The sequence below is a fragment of the Chinchilla lanigera genome, unplaced genomic scaffold, assembly GCF_000276665.1.
Source record: "Chinchilla lanigera isolate Chin_1 unplaced genomic scaffold, ChiLan1.0 scaffold00029, whole genome shotgun sequence".
NCBI classification, from domain to species: domain Eukaryota; kingdom Metazoa; phylum Chordata; class Mammalia; order Rodentia; family Chinchillidae; genus Chinchilla; species Chinchilla lanigera.
The window spans coordinates 4,712,300-4,728,684 of NW_004955430.1; the positions used below are offsets into that span (position 1 = coordinate 4,712,300).

At 45.4% G+C, this 16,385-nt stretch overlaps 1 protein-coding gene across 3 annotated transcripts in view; it reads left to right on the forward strand.

Moving 5' to 3' along the window:
* Cacna2d3 (calcium channel, voltage-dependent, alpha 2/delta subunit 3) overlaps positions 1-16,385 on the forward strand; it is a gene marked incomplete at its 5' end in the record, with an annotated part of 848,592 nt that overhangs the window by 620,992 nt on the left and 211,215 nt on the right. For all 3 annotated transcript variants that reach the window (XM_013515709.1, XM_013515711.1, XM_013515710.1), the window contains 1 exon segment: positions 3,899-3,973. In XM_013515709.1, coding sequence (XP_013371163.1) covers positions 3,899-3,973 — 75 coding nt within the window.

Below are 16,385 nucleotides of genomic sequence, written 5' to 3' on the forward strand. Positions count from 1 at the left end.
TTTTTTTCAGAAGATAGAATTCTTTCTTTCTCCCTTAGCTTCATAGATTTCCCCACAAGCGATCAGACTTCCTGTAATTTTTATTAAGAATTCCAGACACCCCAGCAATAATTTCCAGACACCACGGCCTCTGTTACCATAACGAGCCATTTTATAATTGGGTTCACTTCATTAGCCCGAAGGTTCTCCACTTGGAAGGGAAGTGCCGCTTTCCCCAGGCTGGGGCCGGGGCGGCTCCCGGCCTCCAGGGGAGCGTGTTCAGGGCCAGGGCCCGGTTTGGCAGCCCCCCACCTTGGAAGGCCTGGTGTCTAATCTGTTCTCTATTACGCCACAGGACTGCACATGCAAATGGACAGGAAGACTGGCTCTATTTTGGATGTAACAAGAGTTAGGGATTTCATCAGCATATTGATTTGTGGCCAAAACCGAATGTTGGCCATTGTCATATTAGGAGCGTTTGATTCTCAGAGAATTTCATCCACACGGTGTGCTTAGAAGATCCCAGGGTTTCTCTTTGAGACCTCCACCAGGTGGCATCTAAATGCCACTGCCCCACAAATACAACATTTAGATGTCATGTTCTCAGACTGTTCTGGGAAGGATTCTAACCAGATTAGTTTGAAGGTCTGGAAGAGTCTTCAGTGCAAGTTTGAGAAGGCCTGGCTATGCATCTGCTGGAGCAGATCACCTTTTTCTGGCCCAATTTTAATATTTACTGTGACTCAAGCTTTCTAGATGAAGTAGGTGATAGTTGAGTAAAGTAATAAATGTCTTAAGTATATGCACGCTTTCACTGAGCACCTGCTATGGGGCTGACCTTATTGTGGGGCTATAGAAGTCAAAGATGAGTGAAAGCGCTCCTTCCCAGGGAGAGCTCACTCTCACAGAAGAGGTGCTGCCTTCCAGGACAAGGCAGAAGGAGGAAGGAGAATTACCTAAGGTCGAGAAGCCACAAGGTAGAGGTTTGGTGTTTGTGCACATTACGTGAAAGGAGAAATGAAAAAATACATGGAGGGAAGGAGACCCAGAAGAAGGTCAGAGACACTTTATGGGGGGTCTTCCTGAGGCTGAGCTCATAGCACTGGTGAGAATCCGCTAAGGGTGAGGGAGGAAGGGGCACTGCGGGCAGCTGGCATGGGGAAGGGAGTAAAGGTCTGGGCGAGAGCAGGCGCTGCAGTGCTTATTGCTGCCGTGTACCCGAAGAGGCAGTAGGGGAAGAAGGCAGTGTGGTACTTAGCTGAGGTCCAGACCCCGGAGACACCTGATGGATAGGCGCGTGGGGGCTCATAGATGACAGAGGGCTTCTGTGGGTTTTGCACAGAGGGGCCATGTGGTCAGAGTTACCTTGGATCAGCCCTGCGAAGCAGGAAGAGCAGTTAGGACTGTTGTGGAAATCTGTTGAACTAATGTGGTGGTCAGATGGGGAAGCCGGAGTGAATCTGTGGACTATCTGGGGAAAAATTAGCAGAATTTGGTGCTTCCTCAGGTTAAAAGGTTGGGAATAAAAGAGAAAAAAGAGGTTAAGGTGCCTGAGGGATGGCCAGCAGCCACCTGGACACTTATACGGCCAGAGGGGAGAGGCTGAGGCAGGGAAATGAGCTGGAGGCACATAGGTGGCTGTGGAGAGTGAAGACGGACAGGGCCACTAGAGACAGTGTGTGAGGGGGAAGGAGTGCTTGAGGGAGGGGCAAAGAGGATCCTGAGGAGGAGGAAGGGGTCCCTGAGGGGGCCAGCAGGACAAAGCAGAGGGTTAAGAAAACAAGGGAGATTCGAGGGAGAGAGTCCTGTAGGGTCAGGGAAGTAGGAGGCCCCCGGGACTATTTAGGAAGAAACTGTGGTGGCATCCTGGGAGGTGGCAGAAGCCTACAGGCAGAATCCACTAAATTGAAGCAAAAATGGGAAGCAGAAAATAGGGATGGCAGCTGGACTCCGAAGAGGCCATTGGAGCGGAAGCTTCCTGCTCCCGCATTCCACAGGAGGAAGCTGAAAGCCGAGCTGAGCTTGGAAGATTCTGTGCCAAATTCAGAACTTTCTCTTGTTTCTTTCTTCTCTTTCTTCCTTTCCCTACTCCACCACCCTCCGTCCCAACCACCCTGCCATATATTTTTGCCCACGTGGCATGACCTTTGTCTTCATGGATTTGTGGACCTTACATTCTGGTGGGAGGAAGCAGACATTAAATAATGAAAGGCCTTGACTGATGCCTTGATTATTTATAATCAACCTAACAAATAATAGATCTTATCTTTTCATAAATGCTATGTAAGTAAAATACAGGGTGTTAAGAGGAGTCCTACCTTCTTTTTTGACCCACAAGCAAAACAAAAAGAACCAAAGTCGTGTATGTTAGAACATGCCGAATGCATTGGCTGACTATGAAAAAGTATGTTTGGCCTGATGTTCACTTTGAATTTCCACTCAAATACCACTTTTGCCTTTAATGGAAAAAGTCAAACTCTCAGTGTCCTTTTTGACCCCTCCAGCCCATGTCGAACTGGGACATAATAATGGTAATTAATGCAGTGTTGACTGTGTCTGACATTTTTCCAAGAGACAAGATGAAAGAGGTGATACACATCTCAAAGGATAGGAACTCTCTGGTTTATCTTTCGCAACATAATGAAATATATTTTTATCATTAGACTCAAGTAGAATCTTATTAAGACTTGCTGTGCAAGGTAACTCTGGGCGGAAACGTCGGTTGCCCTTGACTACAGGGTGCATATTTGCTTTATGTAATGCAACGGAAACTTTTAATTGCTGGTGTTAAATTCTCTGAAGTTAATTTCACATCACCTTGACGTTAAGCTAACAAGCAGACAGGGTCACTCCTGGTTTGTAAACTGTGTTGTCTGGATCATTTAATAGGATCATATTCACCAATGTGAGTGGCAGAAAATTTAAAGAAAAATAACAATGAAAGCTCAGAACTGTGAAATAACTTCTCGGAAAAAAATACAGATTTTTTTTTACCTCTTCCTTTTCATTGCTCTGGCAAAAATGGGTTGCATTTTCTTTTTCTTTTTTGAGGGAGATCAGTATGCGTTTTATGCCAGAGGCTATTTTAATACATGAATGATTTGTAGGTAAATTTATTGTAGCCAATGGGTGCAGTCAACTGTGTAATAGAAATATTGTCAAAAAGCCGGGATTATTATTTAAATAAGTGCAGTGTTAAATTTGATTACATACTTTTTAAAGCTAATAAAACATTTCATAGCTCGCAAACTATTTCTCATAGTCCCATTTAGTCAGAAAACATAAATTAAGTAAGGCTCTGAATAGAAAATTACCTTGGCTTTGTGTCGATGGACACATGCATGGAAAAAGTTGGCTGCCACACAATTTAAAGATGAAAGGACATAAAGCGGCTGACAGGCTCCCATATAGGCTGGTGGAGACACTTTTATCCTTGAAGAGTTATGAAAAATGACATCCCTGGAGAGAGCGTATTTGAGATGGCTCCTGTGGGCCTGGGACTTGGGGATGCCTTGAACTGAGCTAGTGTGCAGACTTGCTTCCTTAGTATGGGTAGAGAGGAGATGCCCGATTTTAAAAGTTCTGTTCTCGGGACCTAAGACCTTTCCAGAAACATTAGCTAGTTTTTTAAAAGTAATTGTTCTTGTTTTAAATAATCCAAAACAAAGCCCTTGGATACTAATGTAGGGCGGTGACATTTTAAATTGTACTATTTGCTGGGCTTATCCTGTGACAGGTCTTCATTTCCAGCAAATGTCAAGGATCAGTGCCTTGCATTCATTTTAATGAAATATTGTGCTGATAAGAGTTATGAATGCCAAGTTTAAGCTGTAAATTACTAAATGCCGGGCTGCTTTATGCTTTGTGAATTCACTAGGGAGCAAGCTAATGAAGGTTTCTCTCTCTCTTCCTTTTACAGTTAGGGATTCACGGTTATGCCTTTGCAATCACAAATAATGGATACATCCTGACGCATCCAGAACTCAGGCCACTGGTAAGAAAAATATTCTTTTCTGCTTCTCCTTTTATGACTTTTAAAAGGTTCTCTTCAGTTCTACAATAATGACATATTACAGCAATTTTCACTTTAAAGCTGCTCAATTCATAATATTGTTAATGTTTAACAGTTTACACATTGACACACAATGTGTTGATAATGTAGGGTAAGTATATTTTCTATCATACTTTTATATATAAAGGCTTCTACCTCCAAATATATTTATTTACTTATTTCAATAAACATCTGAAAATATGTGGAAATTTTTTATTTAACTCTAAGCAGCTTGAAATCCCTTATAAGAGGTACTTTTATATAATACATTAACTCACATTCCAGCCCTAAAACCACTTTTGCAAGTCACACTTGATACGGCAAATTAGAGCACGAGACCCCTCAGGCTTCATCACAGTGGGATTTGCCCCCAAATTGTATTGCTGAAGGCAACTGCCTCATTCATAGAAAGTTTTCAGTTTCTTCTTCACTGAATGGAAACAGTTGAGACTGTATTCATTTCCTGCCCAAGTCATTGTTTGGTGACCTGCTGTGTAAACCGCTTTCTTTCTCTCAGCGTCATTTATAATTTCTCTGAGAGTAGGATTAGGCAAATCCAAGAGAGCCTTGGTCTCGTCAACCCTGGCCCCCAGGTAAATGCTACCAAAAGCCCCTTGTTGAGAGCAGCGAGGACTCTGAGATAGCAACCAGAACTGTTAAGAAGGGGCTCTCATCCACAGCAGTACCTTCTCTGAAGTGTGAGGGGGCAGTGAGCATACACCTGCTTGCCATCCCCGGACTGTTTGCAGTATATTGTGAAAAGGACATACCTTTAGTTGTGTGCACGTTTATTTAATTTTAAAGAAAATATACAAGTATACAGAGTAACATAGTGAACACAGCTTTTAAAGTTAAGAAAACATAGGTCATTTTCTCTAGTAATGTGCAGACACACAAATGCACACACATATAAATGCACATGTAGTCTACCTCACATGTATTTTCCCCTTTCGTAAGAATCAGAAAATAACATCAGGGCCTGCTATGCAAATGTGTGTTGGCAAAGTATGGAGGAGACCAGTTGGCTTCTTGCTCGCATCATTGTTCAGGAACAGTCCATGTGAGAGTTCTATCATCGTCCAACTTTGCTCTAATCGCCCTGGTATTAAAGGAGTCATGACCACATCATGTGGATCCCATATGCGTGCTTTCACATGGGACTTATGGTAATATTTGATTGCAACAATCTTTATTATTATCAGAAAAGGACTGAGTTAACGGGTTAGCTAATTTCAAACGTTTGTCAAAATTATTAAAAAGTCTGATTGAAAAAACCACTGACTTTATAAGGACATTTAAATCGGTAGGCATATTTGAGTCTAGAAAGCTTAATAGTACATTATGCACCTTTAGCCTGACCAGTTGGGGTTGGTTTGTTGGGGGTAGCAGGAGCTACATGGTTGGTGTGGCTGAGCATGGGCTCCCAGTCCTTACTTATTCCCAGCTGGAATGGAACAGAGTCAATGAAACAATCATGTCTAAAGCTTTTGCCAGTGAATGAATTAACTTCTTAAATATTGGCTTCTAACAGAAGGAAATGGAGCCAGAAGTCACCAAGACAGTTTCTGTCTCTTTGCAGCAACAGAAGTGATCATCTGCCTTCTGCACATTCTATTCCCAGTGTCTTCCTAGGTTTCATAACTTCTGGGTCTGCAGCATGACCTGTTTGTACTTGGTCCAACTGATGTACTTTCCAGAGTTGTGGCCACTCTGAAGGCAGCTGAGAAACTCCTAGAAAAGCAGTTCAACTCAGCGGATACTATTCATCTTCTGATAGTATAAGGACTCTCAGATCCAAGTCGCTCCTGTTCTGGTCACCATTCAAACACTAAACTGAGTGGTTTCATCAAAAGCCAGGGTCAAGTATCTTGGGGTGACCCAAGAAAATGTTCTGCATCTTGTGAAAATCCAGTGATATGAACGTGTTGCAATTGATACACAAGAACATAAGGAATGGCCAGGCCAATGGGCCATCTGTCTCACTCATCTGTTTTTAAATATGATGCATCAGATGTTTAGGAGAGATTTTGAGCCATACCAGCCAATGAGGATGTGATGCATGAACTTGTCTTCAATATGACGAATAAGCCTATGTGGACTCTGCTTTGAGTTTTGCATATCCCTTCTGAGCAAAAAATAGTAGCAGAGTAGAAGTCAGCTGTAGTTCAGCGTACACTCCTAGTCGTACCACATTCCAGGTCTGTGATTTTGGGCAAGTCACACAGCCTCTCTGAGCATCATGTTTCTCTGCTAATCCTGCCATAACCAGAGTGTACACATCAAAGCTTGGTTAGAGGAAATAGGATGGTGCAAGCCAAGAATCTGGTACAGCAAATCAGGTGCCATTGCCTTGAGAGCAGTGGTGGTTATTCCAGCATCGTGTTTGTGGTGGTATCTTGCCACTGTTCATCTGTGCTCAGCCACTGTGGAGGATGTGGTGGTGATGGATGCTTGGCGGGATCTAAAGAGCACATTTTGATTACTTAGTTGGTTCAGCTTCTTACGATAAACATTAACAAGGGACTGTGTAGGTGCACATATGTATACACACACACACACACACACACACACACACACATGCTCTCAAGGGTTTTTTTTTGTTTGTTTAGAGCAGTCTTGGCCTGCTCTGGCCCAGAAGACAGCTAGACAACAACTGCCCTCTGAGGGTGTATGTGAGCCCTGCCGTGTGAGGAAAGTAAAGTTTTCTGCTGACTTGTCGTAAAGTAGCTATAAAAATAATACAAGAAGCTGAAGATCAGCCCCTACAGATACTCCAGGTTCTGGCAAATTGCTCCTTCATCTCTGTTTTGTGCTCTTGTTTCTGCATTTCCTCTCTTCCTTACTACTAGTCCATTCACTACCTAGTAGGGGCTCAGAAGATGAGTGAATGAAGGGATCCTTCAAATCCACTATGTTCATTGCCATTTATTTTGGATTCCTCTGGAGGATGCCAGTGACTTCTGCATTTCCACTAGCAGTCCGGTATCTGCACTGGACATCCATCCACCCTGTGCAGACTCTGGAGCACAGCTGCTACCAGCTTCTTCCCAGACTAGCTCAGGCAGAATCTCCTTCAAGCCCCGCTCACCTCCTCCCAAGCCTGGCCACATAATGGGACCCTTATTATAAGTGGACATTCCCCTTGTTTCTGGGTAGAGCGTGGGGCTGAGGCCAGCATGGGGAGGGCGGAGCAGGCTCACTTTCAAAACTCGTGCTTTGTCTGCATCTGCCACTGAGGTTGTTTCTGCCCCAGCAGCCAAAGGAAAGCAGCGTGTTTCTCTGAAGGGCAGTACCAATATTTTTCTAATTTGTCCAATGAAATCTTTTCCCCAAACTTAACATTTGGCTGGATTTTACCCAGTACTTTCTTTCACCTTGTGTGAGTTGGGTGTGAATAATGAAGAGTCCGCAAAAACAGCTTAGACATAGACTTACTCCGCAGGCTCATTTGAGTTTAACCAGCAAGACTGCTGCGGTGGTACTTTCCTGGGATAATGGGCTCTCCTCTGTCCTGCTCTCAGTATTTTTCAACCACTCCACCTCCCACCTGTTTGTGACCTCCTGATCGGCTCACTAGTGCTGATTCAACAAGTCTTTGCCAGGTTCCTGGTGTATCCAGTCCTGCATTGGATTGTGCACTGAGATACCCGGCCATCTTTCGGTGGTTACGCGCCTCTTCCAGAGGGGAATCCTACTTCTAGCACAAGTAGGATTAAAGTCAGACTTTGAGAAATGCTTCCTGTGTAGTGAATATTCACTCGGACGTCTTTTGTTCGTCTTTACCATTCTCTCGCAATCAGCCTTGAACATATTTCAAGGTATAGTCACAGTCTACATTTCATTTTCTTGCTCTGTCTCTTCGCCTTGTCTTTGAGCACTTCATGGGTCTTTCATAGAACACAGAGACTTGGGGCTGGGGATTTAGCTCAGTGGCAAAAGCGTCTGCCTGGCAAGCGCAAGGTCGTGAGTTCGGTTCCCGGTACCAGAAAAAAACAAAAAAAAAAACAACAACAACAGAGACTTGACTGTCTCTCTTCTGCTCAGAGGATGGGGAGAGGAAGGACTCAAAAGACGCCACTTTAGCATGAGCTATCACTATTGTTGGGATATTGATGATCTCTCTATCCTTCCCTTTAAAAAAAGTACATCTAAGTTGATTTCCTTCTCGGAGGAGGCCTGGAATGTGAATGGACCTGGTCAAACCTCCAAGAGCGCACAAAGCAGGTTCCCTTACAGCAGCCACAGCAGTGACAGTGTTCCAGGAGGGGGAGCCTTGGGCAGGCAAAAATTAGGACTCGTTTCTATAGAGCCCATGTAGACAAGTGCCCAAAGCTGTCTGCTCTGTGTTTGCGTGTCCAGGAGCCAGGAAAAATACAGGAGGGATTCCTTTCTAGATGAAAATGTGCTAGTCACATGGCCCGCTGTGTATGAGATGGGGTGTGGGTTGATGGGGAGTTTACACTTATTTCTTCAACATTCCATGCATGTCCACTGTGTTCTGGGCCTGACCAAGCCCCCTGCAGAAGTTATACTAATGTGCCCAATGCAAGAAAGACAAGATCTAATAGAGAGGACAAGATGTCAGTATATACAAGGAAGGCAGCTATGCTCACCACTATACCACCAACGCTGTCAGTATATACAAGGAACTACCAACACCAGGGAAGATGCATCTTTTGTTTCTTTGTTATTGTTGTTACTGGTCTAAGCATGTTTTCTCAACATTCACCAAATCCTTTTCATGGGCCAGGCACTCTTTTCCATATTTTCCCTGCATTAGTGCTCTTAATCATTAGCTAATGGAATAGGAAGCCTAAGACACATGAGCCCTGGAATGACCCAGAGACTCAGAGAGGGACAGAGGGCAGGCCTGGGTGGAGGCCCATTTAGAAGGGAGCCCTGGAATCTCTGAGCATCATGCTGAGGAGCTGGGAAGCTGAGGCGCTCAATGATAAGGCGACTTCCCCAAACCACACAGCTAGAAAGTGCCAGAACCAGGACTCCTGGCCCGGATCTGTTCAGATGTACTCGGTTCAGTCTGCTGCGTTGGCTCTTCAGGAAATGGGAGGCTGTGTGGCTGGAGGCTGGGAGGGACCAGGATGCCTGGTCTCTGCAGCCGCATAGATGAATGTGAGGCATTCGTGGGGTGGTTATAGTTAGAATCCGTCTAGACTTACTGCTGTCCAGTAAGAACATAGTGTGATCCACAAACATAAGCTGCCCCTGTAATTTAAAATTTCCCGGTAGCCACATCTGAAAGAGTAAAAAAAGAAACAGGTGAAATTAAGTTTAAGAATATATTTTATTTAATCCATATATTTCCAAAATATGGATGCTTTAATGTATAACCAGTATAAAGCTCATTAATATTATGTTTGACATTCTTTTCATACCAGTCTTTTGAGATCTTGGTGTGTACCCTACACGTACAGCAGACCTCAACTCAGAGGAGCGCTTCAGTCCTCCAGTGCCATGTGTGGATAACATAACACAGACCTAGAGGGTGCCGGGGCATCTTGGATCTCTCTAGATATAACTGATAGTAGGTCTTCCTCTTTAAAGTGGATTAGGACAGACCCTGCTGCCATCACTGCCGCCTGTCACTTGTGTTATTCCAGAAGTCTGTGCTGACAGTCAGTGGTCAGTTAGCTTCCTCCACTGTGGCTGCCACCCCCTCTCCAGCTGGGGCCTCTTTAGCCTCCAGGGGTGGAAGTAGGAGGTTGGCTCGCTGGCCAGGGCAGATGGTCTCCCCAGCTTGGCTGGGAAGCTCTGAGTGTTCCAGCCATGTGAGGTCACTCCCAAACCATGCTGACTTCCTAAACCAGCCTGCCACAGAGCCCAGCGGGGGGAGGCATTAGCCACACTGGGTGACTCTGAGCTGTCAGGTCATCCAAATCAAAATATTCAGGCAGCTAAACCACTTCTGCTATCCTGGAAAACTCAAGTTAGCTCTTTAACAAGGCCAACTTCTAAGGATAACGAACGGTGTCATCTTCCTAACCTATGAGAGGAGTCTCACACTTCTGGAATACAATACCGCTGGCCCAGCCACTGGCTCTTTGCAACCTGACTCATAATAAATCCCACTAGCCCTTCCCTGGGCCACGCCTACAGTACTCTAAACACTATTCTTCTTTGTCTTATGGATGCCCAGGCAGTTCTTTCTTCTGTACCTTGTTTGCTGTTGCACATTGGTTATACATGGCCCCCTGAGAAGATTAGTGAATATGGGACTGACACAGACATGATAATAAGTGTAAATGTTTTCATATTTTGTCCTCTTATATGGAACTAAGCGGTCGTTCCCACAAGTACTTACAAGTACATGCTACATCCTAATTAGAGAGTCCATATCACACACGAGTTTAACTAGGAATTTAAAAGATAGGAACACTGTTAAAATTCTTATCAAAGTTCGGCTGTCTTAGGTCAAGCAGTGGGCCATGTGAACATATTTTAAATAATTCCAGGAAGTTGAGTTGTGAAGTTTAGATGGAATCTTTATGTACTCACACACACCCTCACCGTGGCCCCTCTGTGCCTTCCTCAGAGACCCCCAACTCCTTCCTGCTCTGGATGGGGGTGCTTGCTCCCCTCCACCTGGAACCATGTCCCAGATACACTGACGACTGGCTCTGTCTCATCCTCCATTGCTGGCTTAGTCAGGGTCTAGGAGAGGCCGTGCCTTTCCTTATCACGCCCCAGCACAGCCCCTGCCGTAGTTTCTTTGGCTCACTTATCAGGCCTGGAGAGTGTCTCTGTGTTTAACTTCTGCCCCTGTTATCCCTTGTGGGACTTTGCTGCTACACAAGGGAGTAGTCAGTAAATAGGGGAAGAATGATGGTGACGATGTTGAATGATGCTAACAAGAATCTGGGTATCAAGTGTCCACGATAGATGAGGAGTGCCGGCCCGGCCGCTGGCTCTCTGCAGCCTGGGTGGAGAGAGGCACCCTGTGCCACAGTTCCTCCATCAAACACTGGTTGGTTCTCTGTTTGCTGGGTACACATGCGGTTGGTCAAGCCCTCCTGCGTGCCTGCAAACGTTCATCAGCTGTTCCTTGTGTCAAACCCAGTGCTAGATAGTGAAGATGTATAGGCAGGTGGAAGGATGTGTCTATTCAGAAGTTTGTTGCACAAAACAAGCCCCCAACACGAGGGGGGCCAGTAAGAGCAATGGCCTCCATGGGACCACCTGCCTTTCCCAGGGGTGGATGCCCTGGAATTTAGGGGGGCTTCCTGGAGGAGGTGGAGGGGGACTGCTTCCACAGTTCATTCTGAGTATATTTCCTCCCATGAAGCAGGGATCCTACCTTCTCCCCAGGACGACTGACTTTTGGTAAGAGAGTCATGATGGATTCCTCTCTAGTTCCAGGACCACGAATCCTACAGGTCTCAGCCCATGGGAGAATATAAAATGGGGCTGCTTCATTTGCAAACCTGTCTGTAGTGGTTCCCCTTAAACCCCCCATGCAGGAGGCCCTTCCACTCCTTGTCCTTGTCAGGGTGCCGGTGAACTAGAGGCGACTGCCCAGTAGGTGGCGCGCAGGCACCGCCGTGTGCAGTTCCATGTAGCTGGCCTCTGCCTGCCGGTGAGTGCGTGGCCTCAGAACGGAGCCCAGGAGACCCTGCTTAGGCCCGGTCCTAATCCATGCTGTGTAGTTTAAAAGAAAGAATAAAGTGATGCTTAGGAAGTACTGTGTATCTGCTCAGAACAGCGCATCCTCGGAGAAAAAATAAACAATGCTGTGCACCCATCTCTGAGCGAGCGTCTCTTGCAATATATCATTTGGCGAGAGAGACCAGAGGCTGTCGTGCTTTCCTCTTGCTGGAACTGTTGAACGCACAGTGAGACAGTGAGAACTGCAGGCCTGGTTAGTTGGTTTCTGTCTCTATCCATCTGTCTGTCTACCTCTCATTCTCTCTTCTGTCTCTCTAGTACTAGGGATTGAACTCAGAGCCTTTGTACCGAGTTGTGTACCCAGCCCTTTATATATATTTATTTTCTATTTTGAGACAGTATCTCATCAAGTTGCTAGGTTTCCCAGGCTGGGTTTGAACCTGTGGTTCTCTTTCCTCTACTTCCCAGAGTGCTGAGATTATAGGTGTGCACCCCCATGCCCGCCTCTGGTCTAGACTCCTGAGTACAAGGGTTTTAGCTCTAGGGAAAACTAAGGAAATCGGTCAGGTGTTTAGATTTTTATCAGGTGGGAGCTATGCTTAGTTGTGCAAACCTTAAAAATCCCACAGCCTTTTGGTCCCTGTGCTGTAGCTAGGTGTTGTACGTGCTTGAACAGCCAAGTGAATAGGTGGGCTGCAGAATCCGTTTCACAAGTATGTTTGGAGCAAGTGCCATGAGCCTCACTAGTACCTTCTGTGTGCTGGGCGTGGCAGCATGTAGGGGACCGTAGTGACGATGCAGCTGCTGCCTTGGGTATTGGGGTGAGCCCCGTGCCTGAAACCTTCATGATAGTGCCCACCCAGAGAGGTCACTGTGTGTGAAGATGGTCAGTAGACAATAACATTCTTGTAAGATGAAATTCAGTAAGTAAATACAAGAAACAAGAAAAAAGTGCTCTCTGATGCTTTACCCAGGGATGTTCCTATAGACAATAAAAAATGATGTAAGTAACTCAAATTAAATAAGTAAATATATGGGAAAGAATGAATGGTCCCTGGTGCTTTAGCCAAAGAATGTTATGTCACAAAGTAAGTTAGGGTCAGTCTTTATATACACACCAAAAGCTATTGCTAGTGCTGTTTTTTGTAAAATTTCACGCATTTAAGTGTACAAAATCACTGGAACTCTGAAGCTTTGCTTTCAGGCTCTCTGATGAATGTGCCCTTGTGCTGGTGAGCCTCCGTAGCCTCTCCAGACTGTACCTTGCTCTTGGGCTGCAACCAGCATGGAGAACTGAGGTGGCTCCTCTCTCTCAGCTGTGCCTGCGGTTGGTGGGGACACCCAGGAGAAGGGAAGGTGGGCTTTAGCATGTGTGCTCTCACTCCACATGTCACCCGGGGCTGGCTGTACCCAGGCTGAAGCTGCACAAGCCTGCCTGTCCCTGTGGCCTTGCTCTGGCACCTGCAGCCGGCCCTCCCACTGTACTCCTCTGAAGAATGGGCAAAGAATTCCCTACTGTTTCTAGCTTCAGAGAGCTGTGCCATTTCTTTAGGTTCCTATATCCTGCTCACAGTTCCATAACGGCCTCTTTATGAAACTTTCCTCATGTAGCTGTATAGATGAGTGTGCTGTGTGCTTCCTGCTGAGGCTTGACTAACACAAAGGTAAGAGTAGATAGAAGCTTACTTCTCTCAAGTCATTACTCTGCAAAGAAAGAAAGAGAAAAAGGAGGGAAAGATGCCAAGGAAAAGAAAGGATGGAAGGAGGGAAAGAGCGAAGAAGGAGAAACATGTCTACTGGTCTCTTCATTTGTTTACTATGAACTCATTTGGTTATTTATCTCCCATGACAATGGAAGTGAAGAATTTCCATATGCCCTTCCAATAAATTCCCCTTTCATTCAAGTGATCAAGAATTGATCTCTGTTGCTTACAACCAAAGCAGCCTGACTGATTCAGTCATCAAATTCTAAGGCCTGAGAACCACTGTTGGCCATGGCTCTGACCTCTGCTCTCAGGGAGCTCACTGTGTGACATCCGGGCCCATTCCTCAGAATGTATGTCCCACCCCACCACGCTTGTTGTACAGGCTTGAGTTCGTTACCCCACCACATTGCAGAACTGTCTGGACATACCTGTCCTCTTAACTGTGCTGTAAGTAAGCCGAACACCATGATCAGATTGTATATTTTTCACTCTTGTGTAATGATGAATAAATGGCAAAAGAAGACCCACATATAAAAACCTGAGCATGGGATGAAGCAGTGTGTTATCATGCTCCATGGATGACAGCACTGAGAGGAAGTAGAATTCATAAAACTCTCGGTAGCTAGCTGTGGACCGAGTGGCTAAGGAAGGCTGCAGCAAGCTGTTTGCAGGCTGTAAGCTCAAGACCCCTGTTTATGACCCAGCCCAGCACAACTGGGAGCAGCAGAGGGCTCTTGGGTTACCTAACAAGTAATTTGTTCATGTGTGTATTGCTGGAGTCCTGCCTTCTTTCCTTCCTCCCCTCCTTCCTCATGTGATATGTATTTATTGAGCACCTACCTTCTGGGAGGTATGCCGTTAGGTGCCAGGGAAACAGTGATGAGACAAGATAAATAAATTCTTCCTTTATTTGGTGTTTGCAGCCTCATGGGGGACAGCATACACCTTTAAATTTCATAAATAAAGGGATAAACAAAAAGCAGCATTACACATTTTGAATAAACTCTCTTGAGATATGAGAAAACAAGAGGTAGGGAGAAGCATCACCTTATATGGATGTTCAGGGAGAGCTTTTTGTAGCATTGCAGTTTAAGCTGAGCCCTGAGGGGGTTCAGCTCATGTGCTCTGGAATCTGTCTGTAGCTTTAGGACAGACTTCCAAAGGAGAAATTTTAGTGACAAATGTCTACTCGGTAATGCGCTTAGCGAAGCCAGCGCTGCTAATTCCCTGCTGCCTTCCATGTAACCTTCCTATTCCCACATGTGCCGCTAGGCTCCCAGCTGCTGGCACCTGAGTGAAGATTCCCCTTCTGGAGCCCACTCTCCCCAGGCAGGTGGCAGCCCGGATGCATCAAGGGATTACGGTCTTTCAACCAAATACTGATGAGCACTGCCACTGGTCAGGTGGGATAGCTCCTTTGTGCTGCGCTGGCTCTGACAGTGCCCGAGGGGGCTGCAGCTGCGGTTGCCCGCAGCGCTAACCTGGTTGCTGATTCACCCTATGTTGGCCGCCTTTCCGTCGCTGAATCATGTGGCCGTGTCCCTGCAGGCATCTTCTGGGAACCCCTTTTAAATAAAAACCTTGCACTGCGGTCTGAGTCTTCAGGACAGGATTGATAGTTCTGTGCAGAAACTGACTTACTCTAGGCTAGAGCTCCAAATACAGTTTTGAGTGCATTCACCTGGACATTCACACAAACCTGATACTTCCGTCTTCTTTTAGGGCCCTGTGCATGCATTCCCTTGTGCTCCGAGGAGTCGCTTTTGTATTTGGGACTGAGGGAGCACTGGCTTCATGCTGCTAAATAATTGAGGGGAGGCACTACAAGGAGACTTGTTTAGAGAGGGTTCTTTGCTGCTTTATTGTTTGGTGAAAGGACTCAATGAGGAAAAAAACTTTTGTTTTCACCGGACACATTCTGACCTTTGTTTCACTAGATTAATTTCATATCTAGAGTGCCCCATCTTGGATGATGAATTAGCAATAAAAAGCTCATCAAAATGTAATTACAGGCAATGTGTTGAATAATGATCTCTTAAAAATTCCTATAGATTTGTCTGCACCTCTTTCTCCCTGTGGGGGAAATGAGCCTCAGCTGCTAGCTACTAGGTCCAGCTCAGGAATGCAAACCCTAGCCTGATTGTGCGGCTGAGATGCGAGAGCTGGCTTCTATCATTGCCCGGTGTCATCTCATTGATCAATTGCTTTTCTCCATGCAATGCACATCTTTGTATAATTTAAAGCACCCTTTCAATGGGGGTAGGAACATGCAGGAAGTAGAAGCCCAAGGCAGAATGAAACCCTCACTCCTCCATCTGTAGCAGCCAGTTGGGGGAGTTATTAATTAAAATGTTAACTGCCCAGACAATAGCAAGCAGACCAACGCGGAGAAATCCTGAGAAGCAAACATTAAGGCTTTTATAACTGCAAATTCCAGAAACATGTGCTCCTCCTTGAGATAGGAAATGGAACCATCTACCCCTAAGAGGAGGTCGCTGAGCTGCTCAAGGGATGCTAGGCTTTCCCAAAGAAGCCCGCCTTGTCTCTATCCACGGAGGCGGCTATGGCCTGGGAGATAACCTAACCTTACCCTCCCTCTTTGGAACAGCCCTGTAAAACCCTACAGCTGGGTCTGACAGCAGACTGTTTCCATGATCTGGACTGTGAGAATGCCTCCACTCATTTGAATAACTGAAGAATTCAATCATTAGAATGCCAACGATTATTCCTGAGTTTACTAGAAAGACCTTGCATCTGAGTCCCCATGAGAGCATTAAATTGCTATCTCATTAGCAGTCCCAAATTATATATATTTAAAAGATAATAAAGAGTTGAAGTTTGTTGGAATAACTGGTTATACATTTAAATGAATCACTAGAAATTTGTTAGTAATGCGTGGAGTTTTCTTTTATTTCTTGCTTGCCTCTTTGAAGTTCAGTAGACCCAACCTCGCAGGGTTAAGTCTGGTAGCAGTAAGATAAAGGCAGATGTTTTTAATTATTCCAGTTCAAACCCCCAAATAATTATAA